The sequence below is a fragment of the Rutilus rutilus genome (genome assembly GCF_951802725.1).
Source record: "Rutilus rutilus genome assembly, chromosome: 6".
In the NCBI taxonomy this organism is placed as follows: domain Eukaryota; kingdom Metazoa; phylum Chordata; class Actinopteri; order Cypriniformes; family Leuciscidae; genus Rutilus; species Rutilus rutilus.
This window is the reverse complement of record NC_140214.1, coordinates 49,150,846-49,173,104: the sequence shown is the minus strand read 5'-3', so window position 1 is coordinate 49,173,104 and position 22,259 is coordinate 49,150,846. Positions and strand designations below refer to the sequence as shown.

General features: G+C 41.3%; 1 protein-coding gene across 1 annotated transcript in view; it reads left to right on the top strand.

Annotated features, from left to right (window-relative positions):
* Nucleotides 1-22,259, top strand: part of LOC311291902 (uncharacterized protein) — a 322,068-nt gene that overhangs the window by 204,951 nt on the left and 94,858 nt on the right. Inside the window, exons 29-35 of the mRNA XM_084411257.1 lie at nucleotides 7,321-7,491; nucleotides 7,912-8,085; nucleotides 8,871-9,044; nucleotides 9,445-9,618; nucleotides 11,001-11,174; nucleotides 11,571-11,744; nucleotides 13,155-13,328. Of these exons, the coding sequence (XP_084267383.1) occupies nucleotides 7,321-7,491; nucleotides 7,912-8,085; nucleotides 8,871-9,044; nucleotides 9,445-9,618; nucleotides 11,001-11,174; nucleotides 11,571-11,744; nucleotides 13,155-13,328 (1,215 nt within the window). The remainder of the gene's footprint in view (nucleotides 1-7,320; nucleotides 7,492-7,911; nucleotides 8,086-8,870; nucleotides 9,045-9,444; nucleotides 9,619-11,000; nucleotides 11,175-11,570; nucleotides 11,745-13,154; nucleotides 13,329-22,259) is intronic.

Sequence of the window (22,259 nt, the reverse complement as noted above, 5' to 3'; positions counted from 1 at the left end):
GCGGAGCTCTCAGCCACAGCCCCCTCCTCCTGCTGCGTCATCACGACAGCAACGCAGCGCGAGACCCCGCTCTCGCTCTACCAGCCGTCGCCCCGCGCCGCGTGGCCCACGGCAGAGGATTGTGGTGAAACCGGAAGCCCCGAACACATCCTAGCACGCCTAGGAAAGCGCCGGTGTACAAGTCCCGCTGCGGCCGGACTCACACCCAAGCGCGCCGCTGTTTCAGTTCCAGGTATTGCGACTGTCTCAGCGTCTTATGCAACGCGCAAGCCCGTACAGTTGCCCGCTTGCCTGCACACAAAAGCCGTTTTCACGGCTACCCAGATATATCCCATAAAGAGTGTATTTTCTGGTGTCCCGGCCACGGCCGATGGTGCTATAAATGTAACGCTGATGCCCACTTCTCAGTGCCCATCCGTACACACAAGCACAGCCCTTCACACAGGGCTCGCGCCCATAAAATCGACTCAAGTCGATCGCGCGCACTGCATAGTAGACGTGTCCACCCCTCAGTGCACACGATCACTATGTCACGCACGTCTGACGGTTTCTGTAAAAACGAAACCTGTGCACGTTCGCTCTGTTCAGGCAGACAACGCGCCAGAAGTAGTAAAGGTGCGCGCTTCCAGCCCACACTTACTCACAGACGATATGAGTCCCACGGGACCCGTTCAGCCCTCCCTCACTCAGCTAAGCGCCATAGTGGGGTCGAGGACGAGCGCTCTGCCCGCTGTCAACAGCGCGCCCCACGCCTCGAATGCCACAGACATAACGCCTGTGTTACAGCACACCGAAGCGCTTCCGTTGCTCAGCCAACAGAGTGCGCTTCGCATCCAACCCTTAGCCATCCATGCAGGTGCATGGGCAGCGCTTCCAGGGGTTTCGGAATGGGTGCTAAGCATTATAAAGAGAGGCTACTCGCTACAGTTTTATCGACGCCCTCCCCGCTTTACGGCGCGTGTCGAAACTACGGTGAATTCGGAAGTAGCACACCTACTCCGAGCCGAAATTTCAAAACTGATGAGCAAAGGGGCTATAGAGCCTGTATCTCATGCTCAAAGCGAACGGGGGCTGTACAGCAGATACTTTCTGGTCCCCAAAAAAGACGGGGGCTGCAGACCCATACTGGATCTGAGACAGCTGAACAAAGCATTAGTGAAACGCAGTTTCAGAATGCTTACGACCAGGAAAATCCTCGCGCATATTCGCGAAGGAGACTGGTTCATGTCAATAGATCTGAAGGACGCGTATTTTCAAATACAGATAGCGTCACGTCACAGGCAATACTTGAGATTCGCCTTCGACGGTCAGACATACCAGTATACAGTCCTGCCATTCGGTCTGTCCCTAGCACCTCGCACATTTACGAAGTGCATGGACGCAGCGCTCGCCCCTCTCAGACTCAGAGGCATGCGAGTGCTGAACTATTTGGACGACTGGCTGATTCTGGCTCATTCACGATCAGAGCTCGTGGAGCACAGGACCATGTTACTCGATCACCTCGAGAAACTCGGTCTCAGAGTCAATTGGACGAAGAGTTCACTGAACCCCAGTCAAACGATTTCGTTTTTGGGCATAGTTCTGGACTCACAGTCTATGACGGCGCGGCTGTCGCCACAGCGCGCGCTCGGCATTCAGCGCGCAGCGAGATCTCTCCGCTGCGACGCGTCCTTCCCGCTCAAGACGTTTCAGAAGATGCTAGGTCTCATGGCCTCAGCATCGCCAGTTCTTCAGCTGGGCCTGCTCCGCATGCGCCCCCTGCAGTTCTGGCTGAAAGCGCGGGTACCACGCAGAGCGTGGACTTCTGGTCGATTGCGTCTCAAGGTCAACCAGAGCTGCGTTACAGCTCTAGAACCTTGGACGGTGAACGACTGGTACCAAACAGGTGCAAGCCTGGGGACTTCCTCGAGAGTGAGAGTGGTGTCCACGGACGCCTCCACCTCGGGATGGGGAGCGCTGCTCGAGGGCAGACCGTTATATGGCCTGTGGTCAGAACGGGAAAAGCTCCGACACATCAACTGTCTGGAAATGCTGGCAGTAGAAAACGCGCTGACACGTTTTCGTCCCCAAATCAAGGGCCACCACGTCTTAGTCCGTTCGGACAACATGTCGGTGGTGTCCTACATAAATCGCCAGGGCGGTCTCAGATCCCGAGATCTGTACAGGTTGGCGGAACGCCTCCTGGTATGGGCTCAGCACAACTTGCGCTCGCTAAAAGCAGCTCATGTGCCTGGGATACAGAATGTGGGTCCAGACAGGCTGTCCAGGAACAACATTCCCGCGGGCGAATGGTCTCTACACCCACAAACAGTCCAGCTGCTGTGGGAGAGATTTGGCAGAGCGGAAGTGGACCTCTTCGCGTCCAGCGAAAACGCTCACTGCCCCGCGTTCTTTTCCAAGAGCGAAAGCGCGCTGTCCCAGAGGTGGCCGCGCCGCCCGCTCTATGCTTTTCCCCCCGTCTCCCTCCTTCCAGAGGTGATAGAACGTGTGAGGGAAACGAAATGCTCAGTGCTGCTTGTAGCACCACTCTGGAGGAACCAACCTTGGTTTCCAGAGCTGATGCAGTTGGCAGACACTGCCCCATGGCCGGTGCCATTGAGAAGGGACCTTCTCTCGCAGGCCAGGGGCTCGATTTGGCACCCTCAACCGAAGTTGTGGGCCCTACACGTGTGGGCTCTCAACGGTTACCCGCTGATTTCTCAGTAGGAGTGCTAAATACTATCACTCAGGCGAGAGCACCGTCGACTCGACGGCTCTATGCCTCAAAGTGGTCGGTATTCTCCAGTTGGTGTGGGGCTCGGGGATGCTCACCCCTCGACTGTGAGGTAACGGAGGTTCTCTCCTTCCTTCAAGAGCTGTTGGATAAGGGCAGAGCCCCATCCACGCTCAAAGTTTATGTGGCGGCTATCGCAGCGTTCGCTGAGACAACGCTCGGTCAGTCGATAGGAAGGAACGATTTGGTCATCCGCTTCCTCAAGGGAGCTAGGAGACTGAACCCTCCCAGACCCCCGTCGGTCCCTGTTTGGGACCTCTCTACGGTCCTGGAGGCCATGAAAGGTTCCCCTTTCGAGCCCATCCAGACGATTAGTCTCAAACATCTGTCATTTAAGACAGTGTTTTTGCTGGCCCTTGCTTCAGTGAAGCGCATAGGGGACCTGCACGCGCTCTCAGTGAGCCCGTCGTGTCTGGAGTTTGGGCCTAGTGACTCGAGAGTCATACTCAAACCTAGGCACGGCTATGTGCCGAAATCCCTCAACACGCCGTTTCGGGCTCAGGTTATATCCCTGTCCGCCCTGCCGGTGTTAGAAGAGGAAGGAGACTTGGGCTCTCTCTGCCCTGTCAGGGTTTTAAGAGCCTATGTGTCTCGCTCTGCTGCCTTTAGACAGACTGAGCAACTATTTGTCTCGTTCAGTGGACGTTCCAAGGGAACGGCTGTTTCGAAACAAGGCCTATCCAGATGGATAGTTGACGCCATAGCGTTGGCATACACCTCCAGGGGTCTTCAGTGCCCGCTGGGTGTCAGAGCGCACTCCACGAGAGGCGTTGCCTCTTCGTGGGCCTGGTCTAGTGGAATATCTCTACAGGATATTTGTATGGCGGCAGGCTGGGCCTCGCCGTCTACATTTATCAGGTTTTATAACCTCGAGGTTCCCGCTTTGCAGGCTAAGCTGTTATCGGTGTAATTGAACACTGAGAATGCAAGCACAGTGCGTTACTACTATCTTACGGGCAGTTTTACGTAAGACCCATATTCCCACTTTAGTCAAGAGTGTCTTGTCTAAGTGATGTCTTATATTACGTCTGCAGACGCAGCCACATATCAGAACGGAGAGTTCCTCCTCTTGTTCTAGGACTCTATGTCAGTCCCTCTGGTGATTGTGCACTGTAAATCCTGGGTCAGCCTCCAGGTTTATGGTTGTTAATCCCTGCACGCACGGCGTCTTACATTGGGTTCCCGCAGCGTCTTAGCTAAGACGCAGTACGAGAGAACTCTCGTAAGAGAACGTACTCGGTTACTAACGTAACCTCGGTTCTCTCTAGAAGAGGGAACGAGTACTGCGTTCCCTGCCGTGCGTACGATTCACTTTGGTTCGCTTCTTCGTTGAAATAAATCAAGTGAGTCAGCCTTTTCGAGCTACCTTTATAGGGCGAGGGTGGGGTTGTTGGTTGGTTTGTTTGGGGAAAATTGACACAGACACTATCTATCTATCTATCTATCTATAGTATCTATCTATCTATATCTATCTATCTGTCACATAAATTGTCTGGGAGGGTAATGGTTTGTAAAAGTTAAAAAATGTTAACATAAGATATCTCTTTAAAAATAAATAAACATATTTAAATCTTTTTAAAATTGACTTTTGCAAATAACCTTTGTTAAATTTATAGAAGTATTTGTTAATATTAATGGACCAGAGCTTAAATAGTTTTATTTTTTAACTACCAACTAAAAAAAGATTTATAAATACTAACAAATATATTGGTCATTCAATGTTCGTTAATGTTAGTTAATACATATATATGACAAACAAATTTTAAAAGGGCTTTTTTATGGGAAGTTTTTATTTCTATGATGCATTTATTGGAGAGAATAATCCTGTCAGACGCACCACTGCTGTGAACGCGCGTTCACGTAAACACAATTTAAACAATGTATTATTCAATGCATTACTTCTATATAATTATATATTAAATTGCTCAAGCAAGTGGTAAAATATTTAACCATGTACTTATATTAAAATCTTTTGTATTTAAATTTTAATACAATAAATCTTCTTGCATGTCACAAAGAACTTGTTTTTCCACCTCCACGAATAAGACGAGTGTTGTTCATTATGTCGCCTTGTTGAGGTAAATTGTAGTTTTCCTTGCTTTAACTCAGTCTTAAAGTGAAAAAAGTAGTAATTAATTAAATAAATTTATGGTGAGATTACTACATTTTATTTAATTAATCGCACTTATGGTGAAATTACTACATTTTCAGGTCAATCGGTGTTCATTTTGATCACGAAACATGCGCTGTCACTTTAATTCAGCGTTTGCAGCACAGCAGAAATAGACTCGGTGCAGAAACGATCTCTGCACTGCTGTATACGCACCGCAACTGGAACAGATCGATCATCGACGGACTGCATCCGCGTGCAGTGTACGGGAAAAAAATACTCACCGCAAACGAAATATATATGAAACGGGCGTTAGACTTGGAGTAGGAGAGCTACTCCGGCTGCTACTCGCAGTAGAGCGAGTGTTGCCATCTTCAGTTCAGCGACATATTTCCCGCCGCGCGCTCTCTGTCCGCTAGTGCTCAACTGTATGTGACGCAAGTGTTTGTTTGTGTGTGAGTGTGCGCACGTGCGCACTCATTGGGATAATTGTAAACGCGCAAACACAGACAGAAAAGACATGCCATCGTGGAAATAAGATAATAACATATTACTTAAGGCCATGTAGTTTTTTTTATAAAATAACAAATTGTAATCTGGCGCTATAAAGAAAATCAAATCAAATTTACTTGACCTCCAAGGGGGGGCGGGGCGCCCCCCTTATATAATGGTAGGGGAAACACTGTTTAGGACTGAGTGTTGCTCTAGTTTCTTTTAAATATATATTTATTTGTGTATTTAAATGTTTAAAGAAAAAATTGACATCTAAATGAACTTAAAGCCCATGTTGCAGGTTAGAGTACCCAGTGAGCCAATGTATAGAAAAATAATGTAGGAACTAGATTTAAATATAAACATATACTTATAAAACGCTATTTAGGCTTCTGGAGTCGTTTTTGTGAGAAATTTTTACTTCCGCATTTGAAAATCGCTTAAACCGCCGAACCTGAAGTTACGTAACATGAGGTAGAGCGGTCAAAGTAAATCAACTAGCGAATAGGAAAGCAATGGATCGCAATGACAGCTCGGAAAGGGAATTGTAGCCTAAATGTTTACTCATATGATATATATATAATTCATTTATAATTGATATATATTATATGATGATATCATATAATTATGAGCCTGATATGAAGCCAAGTGAGCAGGACAGGCCATGGTTAGACAGAACAATGGTGAGTTGTGGTGTGAGGAGAACAGGGTGAGAGAACAGTGTTAGCTTATAGATGTAACTTATTCACATTAGCCGACGATATGTACAACACTATGCTCAGATCACAATACTGTACAGATTATTATCATCATGTATCAGGCAATAGCAAAGCTAGTACTTAGACCCTTACCTGCATGTGTTGTGTGTGTCAGCCATTAGGAGACAGTTTCCAGAGGAAGAGGGACTTTATAAAGGCTTTGAATTGACCCATTTGGTGATGATGAATAAAAAAATGATCACAATCACAACTGTCTTACTGTATAAAAACTTTATATGTAGAAACAGCCAACACAAACATTAAAGTCGGTTTGTACAGATTGAAAATGAATTATAGAACATAATATATTATATTTATATTAATAATAATAATAATAGTGTCTGCTGCAGACTAATAACAAACACATAAATGCATTACATTACAAGTTTATGTAGGATATGTTAATGAATTAAATTAAGACAAGGCACATTTTGTAAAACAGATGTACAATAAGTGATCTCTGATGGATCCGTGAGCGTCATGTTTCCCGCTGGCGGCCGAACCACATGCTGAGGGCGGACCGTCACCGGGCGACCCGATGAAGGAGCTGGGACAGTGTGCACATATCGCCGGGATTATAATCATTCGGTCTAAAGTGAACGCTACACACTACCGCGTTTTTCAAAGCAGAAGCAGAAGTGAAGTCCCGTCTCTTACCCGGCACAAAACGCACACTGGCACGGAAGATTGCACCGTCCTTTTTCTTATTCTGAAACCTGTGGACTCGATGTCCTGACAGGCCATAATTCACAATCATTTACCACGACGATGATTAATTGAAATACAATATGCACAGAAAACACACTGAATCATGACCGCTCCAACTGAATACCAACCTATCTCTGCACTGAGCGCGAACGCAGAGCCAAACGACTACCTCATGTGACGTCATATGACGCGATGGTGAAAAAAAGCGCTTTTTCAACACGGTCAAGGAAACGGTCACGTTTTCTATTAAATTTGTGCCCTTATGTCTTGCAAAACAATTTTTAATCCTGCATTTACTTTTCATATGGTATTTTCATACAAGGTTATATTAATAAAAATAAATAAAAAAAACCTGCAACATGGGCTTTAAACTAACTTAAGCTTGTTTTTAAAACAATACATACATTTTGTTTTATCGTATCAATCATTTTTGTAATGCAATGGACATTTAGTGTATACCTGAATTGCCTCTTCTGCAGGTTTGTGAGTCCTGCTGCAGAGGAAGCCTGTCAGTATGTGAATAGAGTTGTGGGTATAAACCCGTTACTCCAGAGAGAGCTGAATCTGAGTAAACATGAACTAGGAGACACACGAGTGAATCAGATCTCTGCTCTACTGCAGGATAAACACTGTCAACTCAACACACTGACGTGAGTATTGCTCTTTTATTTATAATATCTCTTTACTTTTAGTTGTAATGTTAGCTGATGATAATATTTCCAGACAGACAGTTTGATCATGGGTCAATAATTATTGCAGTTTCTGTAGAGGCAGAACAATGTTTTTCCTGACATCAGGATCAGAACTGTTCATAACCCCATTCAATTTAATCTTTGTATTTCACAAATGGGGAGGGGATACACCGCTCTACAGTAATTTGAAAGTGATTGCAGTACCAGTTTTGGCCACAATCTTACATACGGCTCCTTTAAATGTACAATGTGTAGTCTTTCTCCATGTTACCTTTACCTTGATATCCCTGTTTATTTGTCATCAAAAGTCTGCTGGATGAAGATGAACACGTTAGATGATCATCATAGATCTGAGTCATTTTCTCTTTCTGTCTTCAGTCTGAATAGATGCAGTATTACAGAGAAACAGAGTCTCATCCTGACTTCAGCTCTGAGATCAAACCCGTCACACCTGAGAGAGCTGGACCTGAGCGGGAATACACTAGGAGACTCTGGAGTGAAAAACCTCAGTGATCTACTGATGAACCCACAATTCAAGCTGGAGAAACTACAGTTAGTATCATTATACTGTACAGCAATTACAGTGTGACTGAAGTTTATTTATTTGAAGACAGCAGGGCTTATGTTTCAGTGTTTATAGCAGTGCACTTTCTGGGTTTCCCTATTGCTCACATTTTTATGTGTTTTTATCTAGTTAGTAATTGTTTAATTTCCAGCATTTGATATAATGTACTGATTGTGTACATGCAGAAATCTGCCTTTTCAACAGAGAATAAAGAAGAGAGATGTCAAATAAATAGTTAAAATGAAAGAGAAGAAACAGTGTCTTCCAGCACACAGAACTAGTGTGACTGGGTTTCAGAACAGACTATTGGAAACTAAATGCTGCTGTAGCTCTTCAATAAGATGATCATCTAAAGGCGCGTTTCCACCGAAATTACCCAGAACAATCTGTCCCAGGATCTTTTCCCCCAGACCTGTTGCTGTCTGTGTTTCCATCGCAGACTAAAGTACCGTGAAGATTAGGCAAATTAGTCCGGTGATGTAGGACTGTGTGTGACTTTCCAGTTCCTGCTGGATTTCGTCCTCCTCATATAAGCTTAATAAAGCCTGAACCTCATCGTCGGTCCATCTGTCATATTTGTTAAACTCCATTGTTGATTCGAAAAGCAAACACCCCTCACCATCACCCGGCTTTAAAAGTACCAAGTTGTCACAAAAAAAATAAAAAAGATGCATCGATAATCGTTACTCTCTGAATCGTAATCTAATCGAATCGTGAGGTGCCTAGAGATTCCCACCCATAGATCTGAGTCATTTTCTCTTTCTGTCTTCAGTCTGAGATATTGCAGTATTACAGAGAAACAGAGTCTCATCCTGACTTCAGCTCTGAGATCAAACCCGTCACACCTGAGAGAGCTGGACCTGAACTGGAATACACTAGGAGACTCTGGAGTGAAAAACCTCAGTGATCTACTGATGAACCCACAACTCAAGCTGGAGAAACTACAGTTAGTATCATTATACTGTACAGCAATTACAGTGTGACTGAAGTTTATTTATTTGAAGACAGCAGGGCTTATGTTTCAGTGTTTATAGCAGTGCACTTTCTGGGTTTCCCCTATTGCTCACATTTATATGTGTTTTTATCTAGTTAGTAATTGTTTAATTTCCAGCATTTGATATAATGTACTGATTGTGTTCATGCAGAAATCTGCCTTTTCAACAGAGAATAAAGAAGAGAGATGTCAAATAAATAGTTAAAAATGAAAGAGAAGAAACAGTGTCTTCCAGCACACAGAACTAGTGTGACTGGGTTTCAGAACAGACTATTGGACACTAAATACTGCTGTAGCTCTTCAATAAGATGATCATCATAGATGTGAACTATTGTTATTTCTCTGTCTTCAGTCTGAGTGGATGCAGTATTACAGAGAAACAGAGTCTCATCCTGACTTCAGCTCTGAGATCAAACCCGTCACACCTGAGAGAGCTGGACCTGAGCTGGAATAAACTAGGAGACTCTGGAGTGAAAAACCTCAGTGATCTACTGATGAACCCACAATTCAAGCTGGAGAAACTACAGTTAGTATCATTATACTGTACAGCAATTACAGTGTGACTGAAGTTTATTTATTTGAAGACAGCAGGGCTTATGTTTCAGTGTTTATAGCAGTGCACTTTCTGGGTTTCCCCTATTGCTCACAGGGGGTTAAAGTGGGATGTGAGTGTGCCGTACGGACTCTTATTCTGGCTGTACTGAAGACGAAGTGGTTTGACCAATCAGATGATAGGGGCGTTTCAGCGCCGCCCACATGTGCGAACGAAATATCAAAGCTATAAACCGATTTGTAAACCACAAACAACATTTTTTAAATCGAGCCGAAATCTCATTTTCCGTTTATTAAACTAAAACAAAACAACGAATAAACGATCCGTCTTTTTTAATTTCTCGTTATTCCATTCCAAACAGGAAATGAAATGATCAGATGATACACGGACCGTGTACGTTGCGTTCATTAGTTTTTCGATTTAATATTGGAAGTAGAAAAACGAGAAAACACTAGAAACAAGTATTCAGCTTGATTTTTGGCCTTTCGTTCTCCGGTAGAAACATTTATAAACAGCTGGAATATTGGATTTCTACACGTGGGCGGGAATGAAACGCTCCTTTCCTCTGATTTGTCAGCCGAAGATCAAACTGTCCCGTCATCAGTCCTTCCTCAGATCCGCTCAGCAGAATAAAAGTCCTCCGCTGCTGCAGTTGTGCAGATTCATAACGCGTTTATTGCAACTTCTACATTTCATCTTTTCCTCATCAAACACCCAGACTACTGGCTCGACACGACCCGCACCGGGGAAGAGCCTCGACAGGGCTTTCTTATGAGGCTTTCAGTCCTCGAGTGCCAGGGGGTCTGTGAAATAATTTACTATAACCTGCTGTATTTACCGGACTGTAAACTAAAGTCACGGTTTTATCATGAAACACGTTGTGATTTATTCCACAGTGACCCAGGCCTTTATAATGCATTTAACTTTGTTCACATGATCTAAATGTTGACTTTCAAAAGTAGGCGCGCCAAGAAGACTATTCACTGTATTTTGGTTTATATATATATATACTTTTTAACCACAAATGCCCGTCTTGTACCATCTCTGAGATGTGCCACGTATTACATCTTCACGTTGGAAAGGTCACGTGTCACGTCATCAAAAAATGTGTTTCGGGGTTTCATGACCCTTTAAAAATTATATGACATGAATGTGTAAACATAAATACATCAATGCTTTCAACCTTTGTATTGTTACAGTGTTGGTAGTATATTTAAATGAACAATGTGTAGTCTTTCTCCATGTGACCTTTACCTTGATATCCCTGTTTATTTGTCATCAAAAGTCTGCTGGATGAAGATGAACACGTTAGATGATCATCATAGATCTGAGTCATTTTCTCTTTCTGTCTTCAGTCTGTATGGATGCAGTATTACAGAGAAACAGAGTCTCATCCTGACTTCAGCTCTGAGATCAAACCTGTCACACCTGAGAGAGCTGGACCTGAGCGGGAATAAACTAGGAGACTCTGGAGTGAAAAACCTCAGTGATCTACTGATGAACCCACAACTCAAGCTGGAGAAACTACAGTTAGTATCATTATACTGTACAGCAATTACAGTGTGACTGAAGTTTATTTATTTGAAGACAGCAGGGCTTATGTTTCAGTGTTTATAGCAGTGCACTTTCTGGGTTTCCCTATTGCTCACATTTGATGTGTTTTTATCTAGTTAGTAATTGTTTAATTTCCAGCATTTGATATAATGTACTGATTGTGTACATGCAGAAATCTGCCTTTTCAACAGAGAATAAAGAAGAGAGACTCAAATAAATAGTTAAAATGAAAGAGAAGAAACAGTGTCTTCCAGCACACAGAACTAGTGTGACTGGGTTTCAGAACAGACTATTGGACACTAAATGCTGCTGTCGCTCTTCAATAAGATGATCATCATAGATGTGAACTATTGTTATTTCTCTGTCTTCAGTCTGAGTGGATGCAGTATTACAGAGAAACAGAGTCTCATCCTGACTTCAGCTCTGAGATCAAACCCGTCACACCTGAGAGAGCTGGACCTGAGCGGGAATAAACTAGGAGACTCCGGAGTGAAAAACCTCAGTGATCTACTGATGAACCCACAACTCAAGCTGGAGAAACTACAGTTAGTATCATTATACTGTACAGCAATTACAGTGTGACTGAAGTTTATTTATTTGAAGACAGCAGGGCTTATGTTTCAGTGTTTATAGCAGTGCACTTTCTGGGTTTCTCTATTGCTCACAGGGGGTTAAAGTGGGATGTGAGTGTGCCGTACGGACTCTTATTCTGGCTGTACTGAAGACGAAGTGGTTTGACCAATCAGATGATAGGGGCGTTTCAGCGCCGCCCACATGTGCGAACGAAATATCAAAGCTATAAACCGATTTGTAAACCACAAACAAAAAATGTGAAATCGAGCCGAAATCTCATTTTCCGTTTATTAAACTAAAACAAAACAACGAATAAACGATCCGTCTTTTTTAATTTCTCGTTATTCCATTCCAAACAGGAAATGAAATGATCAGATGATACACGGACCGTGTACGTTGCGTTCATTCGTTTTTCGATTTAATATTGGAAGTAGAAAAACGAGAAAACACTTCCTTTTTCATTTAAAAAAAAAAAAAACTAGAGACAAGTATTCAGCTTGATTTTTGGCCTTTCGTTCTCCGGTAGAAACATTTATAAACAGCTGGAATATTGGATTTCTACACGTGGGCGGGAATGAAACGCTCCTTTCCTCTGATTTGTCAGCCGAAGATCAAACTGTCCCGTCATCAGTTCTTCCTCAGATCCGCTCAGCAGAATAAAAGTCCTCCGCTGCTGCAGTTGTGCAGATTCATAACGCGTTTATTGCAACTTCTACATTTCATCTTTTCCTCATCAAACACCCAGACTAATGGCTCGACACGACCCGCACCGGGGAAGAGCCTCGACAGGGCTTTCTTCTGAGGCTTTCAGTCCTCGAGTGCCAGGGGGTCTGTGAAATAATTTACTATAACCTGCTGTATTTACCGGACTGTAAACTAAAGTCACGGTTTTATCATGAAACACGTTGTGATTTATTCCACAGTGACCCAGGCCTTTATAATGCATTTAACTTTGTTCACATGATCTAAATGTTGACTTTCAAAAGTAGGCGCGCCAAGAAGGCTATTCGCTGTATTTTGGTTTATATATATATATACTTTTTAACCACAAATGCCCGTCTTGTACCATCTCTGAGATGTGCCACGTATTACATCTTCACGTTGGAAAGGTCACGTGTCACGTGATCAAAAAATGTGTTTCGGGGTTTCATGACCCTTTAAAAATTATATGGCATAAATGTGTAAACATAAATACATCAATGCTTTCAACCTTTGTTTTGTTACAGTGTTGGTAGTATATTTAAATGAACAATGTGTAGTCTTTCTCCATGTGACCTTTACCTTGATATCCCTGTTTATTTGTCAGCAAAAGTCTGCTGGATGAAGATGAACACGTTAGTTGATCATCATAGATCTGAGTCATTTTCTCTTTCTGTCTTCAGTCTGTATAGATGCAGTATTACAGAGAAACAGAGTCTCATCCTGACTTCAGCTCTGAGATCAAACCCGTCACACCTGAGAGAGCTGAACCTGAGCGTGAATACACTAGGAGACTCTGGAGTGAAAAACCTCAGTGATCTACTGATGAACCCACAACTCAAGCTGGAGAAACTACAGTTAGTATCATTATACTGTACAGCAATTACAGTGTGACTGAAGTTTATTTATTTGAAGAGAGCAGGGCTTATGTTTCAGTGTTTATAGCAGTGCACTTTCTGGGTTTTTTAAACTAAAACACTTTATACTCAATATCTCACAATGAGTCTGAGTTCACATTATATTTGTGTAAAATTCTTCACATTCATGATTTGTTGGTAAGATAATCTCTCTTCCTCTGTTTGTGTCTTTCTAGTCTATATCTCTGTGGCATTACAGATGTTTCTTCTCTAACTCAGTCTTTGACTAACTCAAAAGCACTGCAGTTTCTAAAAGAGCTTGAGCTGAGAGGCAATAAGATAGGAGACTCACAGCAGCGGCTCAGAGACGAGCTACGAGACTCAAACTGTGTCCTGAGGTGAGGAAACATCACTGAGATATTAAAGAGATCTTCATTTACCTCTGATATGTGAACAAACCTTTCAAACATTCGTGAAAGGAAATTATCATTAAGCTTTATTGCAACAAAGGGTTTGTGTGAGAACAAAATGTGAAGTTATTGAAATGTTTAACACAAAGGAGGAAAGAGAAGAAAAGCTCACTGTCACAGCTTTATACATCAACACCTGCTTTATGAACTGTGTCAGTAGAAGTGAATCATTTCAGTGTGAAAACAGACTTGGTCAGATTGTAGGAAACGCTGCACTCCTGCTAAAATCAGTGCAGTTCCAGCTTCAGCTCACAGCGTCCAGCTCACATGAGAAATGTCTCTGTCTCTAGTGTGTTTTTACTGGGACAAGCAACACGTCACACTACTTTACACTTACTTTACTCTCAGTGATTTACTAAGAGCCTACAAACATGTTTAAACTAGAGGACAAACGGCTTTAACTAAAGGTTTGTGTTTGAACTCAAAATAACATTTGTATTTGCTCCCTGTGGTTTATTCCATACGCCGTACACTCATTAGTTTCTCCTTTACAGACTCAATAGGAGTCGCACCGACACACACACACACACACACACACACACACACACACACACACACACACACACACACACACACACACACGAACATATGAACATGATTCATGCTTTACATCTATTATATTTAAAACACAAATATCTATGCAAGATCATGTAGAGTCAGTAATTAATCTGATTACAGGAATTCAATTTAACTTATTTTTACTAAAAAAACTAATTGAAATATAATAATTTGCACTTTGTTCCACTGAACACTGATTGTTTTCTCTTCTGTTCCTCTTTACAGAGTAGATGAAGATCGATCACCAAACATCCCTGATGAAGATCAATCACCAAACATCCCTGATAAAGATCGATCACCAAACATCCCTGATAAAGATCGATCACCAAACATCCCTGATGAAGATCAATCACCAAACATCCCTGATAAAGATCAATCACCAAACATCCCTGATGAAGATCGATCACCAAACATCCCTGATGAAGATCGATCACCAAACTCTGACAGATGTGTTATATCGTAGTGTGAAATGATCATGAGAGGAGCAGAAACCATCAGCTGATCCACAGAAGAGTCTCACTGCTGTCTATGAGGAGAAATACATGTGTAAATGTGTTTCATAAAGGTGGAAGAGACTCAGACTTCACAATTAAATAAAGCAGTGTGTGTGTTAGCATGCGTATTAGAAATGTGATATTGAATTATCAATGTTGGTTTAGGATGTATAATAATTATTTATAATATTTAATATAATAATTAATTATTATAAATATGTATTTAGTTTTGTGTGAAATCCAAGCTTTGGAATTGGGAATATATTGTGTATTTCATTGATATTTTATGTCTTTTTTAATTATGTCTTATATTAAAAAAATATTATTTATAGATTTTTTTGTAAAATCTATGTTTTGGAATACATTTGTGACTCTGATCTGTTATATATATATATTATTTTTATTTTACATTTTTTTACATATGTTGTGTATTTTTCTGGTGAGATATGTCCTCTATATTTATCTAACATTTTCTTCTCTCTTGTGACTATTCTACATTACGTAATCAGGTGACACACACTCCTGTGAGACTCAACACACACACTCCTGTGAGACTCAACACACACACTCCTGTGAGACTCAACACACACACACACTCCTGTGAGACTCAACACACACACTCCTGTGAGACTCAACACACACACTCCTGTGAGACTCAACACACACACTCCTGTGAGACTCAACACACACACACACTCCTGTGAGACTCAACACACACACTCCTGTGAGACTCAACACACACACTCCTGTGAGACTCAACAACACACACTCCTGTGAGACTCAACACACACACTCCTGTGAGACTCAACACACACACTCCTGTGAGACTCAACACACACACTCCTGTGAGACTCAACACACACACACTCCTGTGAGACTCAACACACACACACACACACACACTCCTGTGAGACTCAACACACACACTCCTGTGAGACTCAACACACACACTCCTGTGAGACTCAACAACACACACTCCTGTGAGACTCAACACACACACTCCTGTGAGACTCAACACACACACTCCTGTGAGACTCAACACACACACACTCCTGTGAGACTCAACACACACACTCCTGTGAGACTCAACACACACACTCCTGTGAGACTCAACACACACACTCCTGTGAGACTCAACACACACACACACTCCTGTGAGACTCAACACACACACTCCTGTGAGACTCAACACACACACTCCTGTGAGACTCAACACACACACTCCTGTGAGACTCAACACACACACACACTCCTGTGAGACTCAACACACACACTCCTGTGAGACTCAACACACACACTCCTGTGAGACTCAACAACACACACTCCTGTGAGACTCAACACACACACTCCTGTGAGACTCAACACACACACTCCTGTGAGACTCAACACACACACTCCTGTGAGACTCAACACACACACACTCCTGTGAGACTCAACACACACACACACACACACACTCCTGTGAGACTCAACACACACACTCCTGTGAGACTCAACACACACACTCCTGTGAGACTCAACAACACACACTCCTGTGAGACTCAACACACACACTCCTGTGAGACTCAACACACACACTCCTGTGAGACTCAACACACACACACTCCTGTGAGACTCAACACACACACTCCTGTGAGACTCAACACACACACTCCTGTGAGACTCAACACACACACTCCTGTGAGACTCAACACACACACTCCTGTGAGACTCAACACACACACACTCCTGTGAGACTCAACACACACACTCCTGTGAGACTCAACACACACACTCCTGTGAGACTCAACACACACACACTCCTGTGAGACTCAACACACACACTCCTGTGAGACTCAACACACACACTCCTGTGAGACTCAACACACACACTCCTGTGAGACTCAACACACACACTCCTGTGAGACTCAACACACACACTCCTGTGAGACTCAACACACACACTCCTGTGAGACTCAACACACACACACACACACACACACACACACACACACACACACACACACACACACACACACTCCTGTGAGACTCAACAACACACTCCTGTGAGACTCAACAACACACACTCCTGTGAGACTCAACACACACACTCCTGTGAGACTCAACACACACACTCCTGTGAGACTCAACACACACTCCTGTGAGACTCACAACACACACTCCTGTGAGACTCAACACACACACTCCTGTGAGACTCAACAACACACACTCCTGTGAGACTCAACACACACTCCTGTGAGACTCAACACACACACTCATGTGAGACTCAACAACACACACTCCTGTGAGAGAAGCATTTCTGTACTTGTCTGTGGATTTCTTCTCTAAGGACAGGAGATGTACGGTATGCTCTCTGACGCACAGGGGATGTGGAGGATGTGTGTATGCTATGCTTAATCAAATCAGTTCTACCTAGATCAGTAGAGGAAGTACTGAATACATCACAGTTCTCTTGTAGGAGGGAGTTAACTACTTCTAACTCATTGGGCAGGCTGATCTCATGAAATGGCGTAAAATGTCATATGTAAATGGAAATAGTTCTATTAAACTAAAAACCGGTACCTCTCCCAGATTTTTCCTTAGTCGTGGTGTTCGACAAGGTTGTCCAGTGTCCCCTTATTTATTTTTAATTGCAGTGCAATTTCTTAACTTGCATATTACAAGGAGCAACCTTAAAGGCATCACTGTAGGAACTAACAAATGAATCATAAGTCAATTAGCTGATGACACAGCAATGTTTTTAGAAGACTCCTCTCAAATCCCCGTAGCCTTAGATATCCTTCAGTCATTCTCTAGAGCTTCTGGTCTAAGTCTGAATAATGATAAATGTGAATTATTTCCCATTAAAAATTGTAATGTTTCTTCAATATGTGGCATAGCTGTTAAAGGTACTGTGAAATATCTTGGCATAGAAATAACTAAAGATAAAAATAGATGTGCAACAAACTTTAATCCGATTATTGCTAAAACAAAGAAAACGTAATTGCTGGCTTCAAAGGGATCTATCTATTAAAGGAAGAGTTTTGCTCACTAAGGCCGAGGGGCTTTCACGTCTCTCTTATGCGGCCCAATCTCTTTATGTTGATAAGTCCACATGTAAATTGATTGATAGAGATCTGACAGATTTTGTCTGGAAAAATAAGAACCACTATATGAAGAAATCGGTTATTCTAAACAATTATAACAAAGGTGGTTTAAATTTGATTGATTTTAGCTCTTTAAATTATACTTTAAAATAAATTGGTTCATCGGTATTTGAAAAATCAAGACTCCATCTGGAATATCTTCCCACAACAAGCTTTTTCAGAAATTGGGGATATAAGATTTTTATTAATGTGCAATTACAACATATCTAAAATTCCCATCAAACTTTCACATTTCCACCAACAGGTACTTTTGGCATGGGCTTTAATATATAAACACAATTTCACCCCCCATAAATTCTTTATTTGGAATAATCAAAATATTTTATACAAAAATAGATCTTTATTTTTTGATAAATGGTTTAATAACGGCTTACTTTTAGTATGTCAACTATTTAACAACCAAGGTTTTTTAATGACTTACTCTGAATTTCTTTCTGAATACAATATGCCAGTGACCCCCAAAGAGTTTGCCATAGTCATGGGAGCAATTCCAACAGGAATCTGTGTCCTCTTTAACAACTGCTTTCACTCTCCTGCTATAATTACTACTTTTCCTGAGCCAACTGAAACTCCAATAGTTTTTCAGGAAAAAAAGAAAGAAATAATAAAGTTAGATCCTTTTTCTTGAAAATATAATTTCTGTTTCTCCTGCAATCTCTTAGTGGAGTAATTTATAAAAAAATTAAATTGGAAAAAGATTTGGTCCTTACAACAAAAAGAAGTGTCCTTTAAAATGATAAATAAATTCTACCCTGTTAAATATTTTATGATTAAATATAAAAGTAATATTGACACAAGATGCTCATTTTGCCAAATCCCCCCCCCCCCCCCTGCTTTGTTATTAATTTATTTTATTTTATTGGCAAATTTTACATTCTTAAATGTAAATTCACCAATAACAAACCAATTTTTATTGTTTTTTTGAAAGAATTTAAAATGTACCTTAAAGGAGAAGTTCACTTTAAAAAAAAAAACTTTTGCTGATAATTTACTCACCCCCATGTCATCCAAGATGTCCATGTCTTTCTTTCTTCAGTCGAAAAGAAATTAAGGTTTTTGATGAAAACATTCCAGGATTTTTCCCCATATTATGGATTCTAATGGGACCCAAACGGTTCAAGGTCCAAATGACAGTTTCAGTGCAGCTGCAAAGGGCTTTAAACGATACCAGACGATGAATAAGGGTCTTATCTAGCGAAACAATCGGTCATTTCAAAAATAAATAAAAAAGTTTAAGTTTTATAAGCACAAATGTTCGCCTTGCTCTGTTCTGTGATGCGCGTTCGTGACGTCACGTAATACGCAATTACGTTGAAAAGGTCAAGTTTGATGTGTTTACAAATGTGCGGGAGGAGGACCATATACACATTTTAAAATGTATTTGTGTCAGTTTAACGTTTAAAATGCCCATTCGTGTGCGTATCCTGGGTGCTTTAATATTAAAAAGCCAAAAAGAACATTTTTCAAGCGTGACCTTTTCAACGTAATTGCGTATTACGTGACGTCACGAACGCGCATCACAGAACAGAGCAAGGCGAACATTTGTGCTTATAAAACTTAAACTTTTTTATTTATTTTTGAAATGACCGATCGTTTCGCTAGATAAGACCCTTATTCATCGTCTGGTATTGTTTAAAGCCCTTTGCAGCTGCACTGAAACTGTCATTTGGACCTTGAACCGTTTGGGTCCCATTAGAATCCATAATATGGGGAAAAATCCTGGAATGTTTTCATCAAAAACCTTCATTTCTTTTCGACTGAAGAAAGAAAGACATGGACATCTTGGATGACATGGGGGTGAGTAAATTATCAGCAAAAGTTTTTTTAAAAGTGAACTTCTCCTTTAACACTATTTCATCCTCAGTAAATAAGAAAGCAATTAAAACTATTTCAAACTGTAATGTCTTTAATTTGTGTACACTAAATGATGTATAAGATGTCTTACCCTCATGATTCTTTCTTCTTCTTCCTCTTCATTTCTCTTTATTTTTATTTGTCTTAGTTATGCACTGATATTTTGTATGTTCAGATGACATTGTACATATTATTATATTTTGTATTGACATTTTTGTAATTCTGATACAAAATTGTATACCATGTTTGTCATCTCTGTATTGTTTTCTAAGCATAATAAAAATAAAAAAGTAACTAACTAAAAACAAACTTATTTTAAAAACAGACACTTGAATTTACATCAGCGTGATAAAAACTACAGTAAATGACAGAAACCACCTTTGGAAAAAAGATATTTGAAGTGTAATTGAATTGTTTAGTTCGTCTCACGTCCCGTTGAATAACACGGGGGAGGCGGGGCTTATGACCTATACTAGGACCAGCCACCGGGGGGCGATCGAGCCGCTTTGGCTTCACCTTTCAGGGCTTGTGCGGCATGCTTGGTTCGAGCCAGAGCTTGTTTGTTCCCGGCGTCCCCCACAGCATTGGTGCCCCCCCAAATTACTTATTGTGCCCCCCTAAATATAATGCACAAGACAAAAAAAAACAAACTTACATTAAAAGTTCAAAAGTAAAAGTTTGCGATTGTAATCATTTTCACTTTCAAACCAAGTTGTTTCAGCAGAACTTAGCTCACAGGAACATTAATCTCTACAACGTTAACACTAGAAATGCATAACAGCAAATTAATTATTCAACGCATTATTACACATAATGTAACTTGAAATATAATTATATTCATAAATGACTGTTAAAACATCCCAAAACAACACCCAAACCTTGCAAAGACTTACCTCATTAATTATTCAAATACAACAGCCAATGGCAAGTCTACAGCAGCAGACCTTATGGTGCGTTCAAGTCCTCCTGGGAAGTTCGTACGTACGAGGTGGGAAGTCGTGCTTATAACGGCATGTGCGTTCAAGTCACTTTCGTCGGACCAAGATGGCGGAGTACTTTCTCTTAATTAATTACACAAAAATACAGTAAGGTTCTTAAACTCTTGTTCTAGAAAATGAAGAACAAAGAAATGTGCATCAGGTGTACTTTGTATTTTTATGTTTTTAATTAATTTATGAAGCCACTGCCAACTCATCGTTACATGTTGCAGTTATACTATCATATTCTGTGTTGGCGATTAGCTAACTGCGCTGTAAAAAGAAAAGCCTGACAATATCACAGCTAAATACCTTTACGTATTGTGTATTCCGCCATGTTAATCACTGACACGCCCCCAAAGATCGGAGCTTTGAGAAAATCCCGAGCTCCCCACTGGTATTTACGACATTGTGGTGGCGTTCAAGTGCGTTCAACTCGTAAATACGATCTATACGAGATGACTTGAACGCACCATTATATATATATATATATATATATATATATATATATAAATCATGCAATTCATTTTTGGTTTTGAAAACAGCAAAGCTATGGATATAAGAAAGTTGCTTAAAGTTTCGGTGGTTTAAAAATAAACAGAGACGTTGAGATCATACGGTGAAGTATTTTATTTTGAATAATTGAACAAAACAAAACTATTGTGGTCTATTTTAGACAGTTATAGCCTAATATGGGTTGTTGTTGTGGTCTGTCTCAGGTCATTAAAAAAAGTGTGCCCCCCTATGAAAATTAAATGCCCCCCCATTTGGTTTGTTCTGGCGACGGCCCTGCTCTGGTTTCACACTCAACTTGATTCTATCAAACCCTGATGCGTCTGCGTGCATCTTACGTTACGCAAACGTGCACGCCGCATGATAGAAAACAGAACAGAACAAGAGTCAATATATTGTGTGTTTTTTTAATTAATTTGGTGCTATTATCAAAGTTTAACAATAACTAAATCAGCTATTATGCACAGCTGAGTGAACAACACAGGTTTACTGTGTGTGTGTGTGTGTGTGTGTGTGTGTGTGTGTGTGTGTGTGTGTGTGTGTGTGTGTGGGTGTGTGTGTGTGTGTGTGTGTGTGTGTGTTTGTGTGTGTGTGTGTGTGTGTGTTTGTGTGTGTGTGTGTGTGTGTGTGTGTGTGTGTGAATGAAACAATACAAATGAGTTTCATTTCAATGCCTCTACACTGAGCAGGGCTGTAAGGTCAGTAGAATAAGATGTTTATCCCTGAGTTTAACACGTGGTCAGGAAGCTCCTCTTCAAATACTCCCATTCACTGAAACAGTGTTTTACATAATCTCTATGATCTTATTCAATAGTTTATTAGTTAATAGTGATGAGTAAATGGCTCAATTCTGTTTGTTTTATTATGAGATGGTTTCCACAGAAATGTAATAAAGCTGTATACTTTTCACTATTGGATT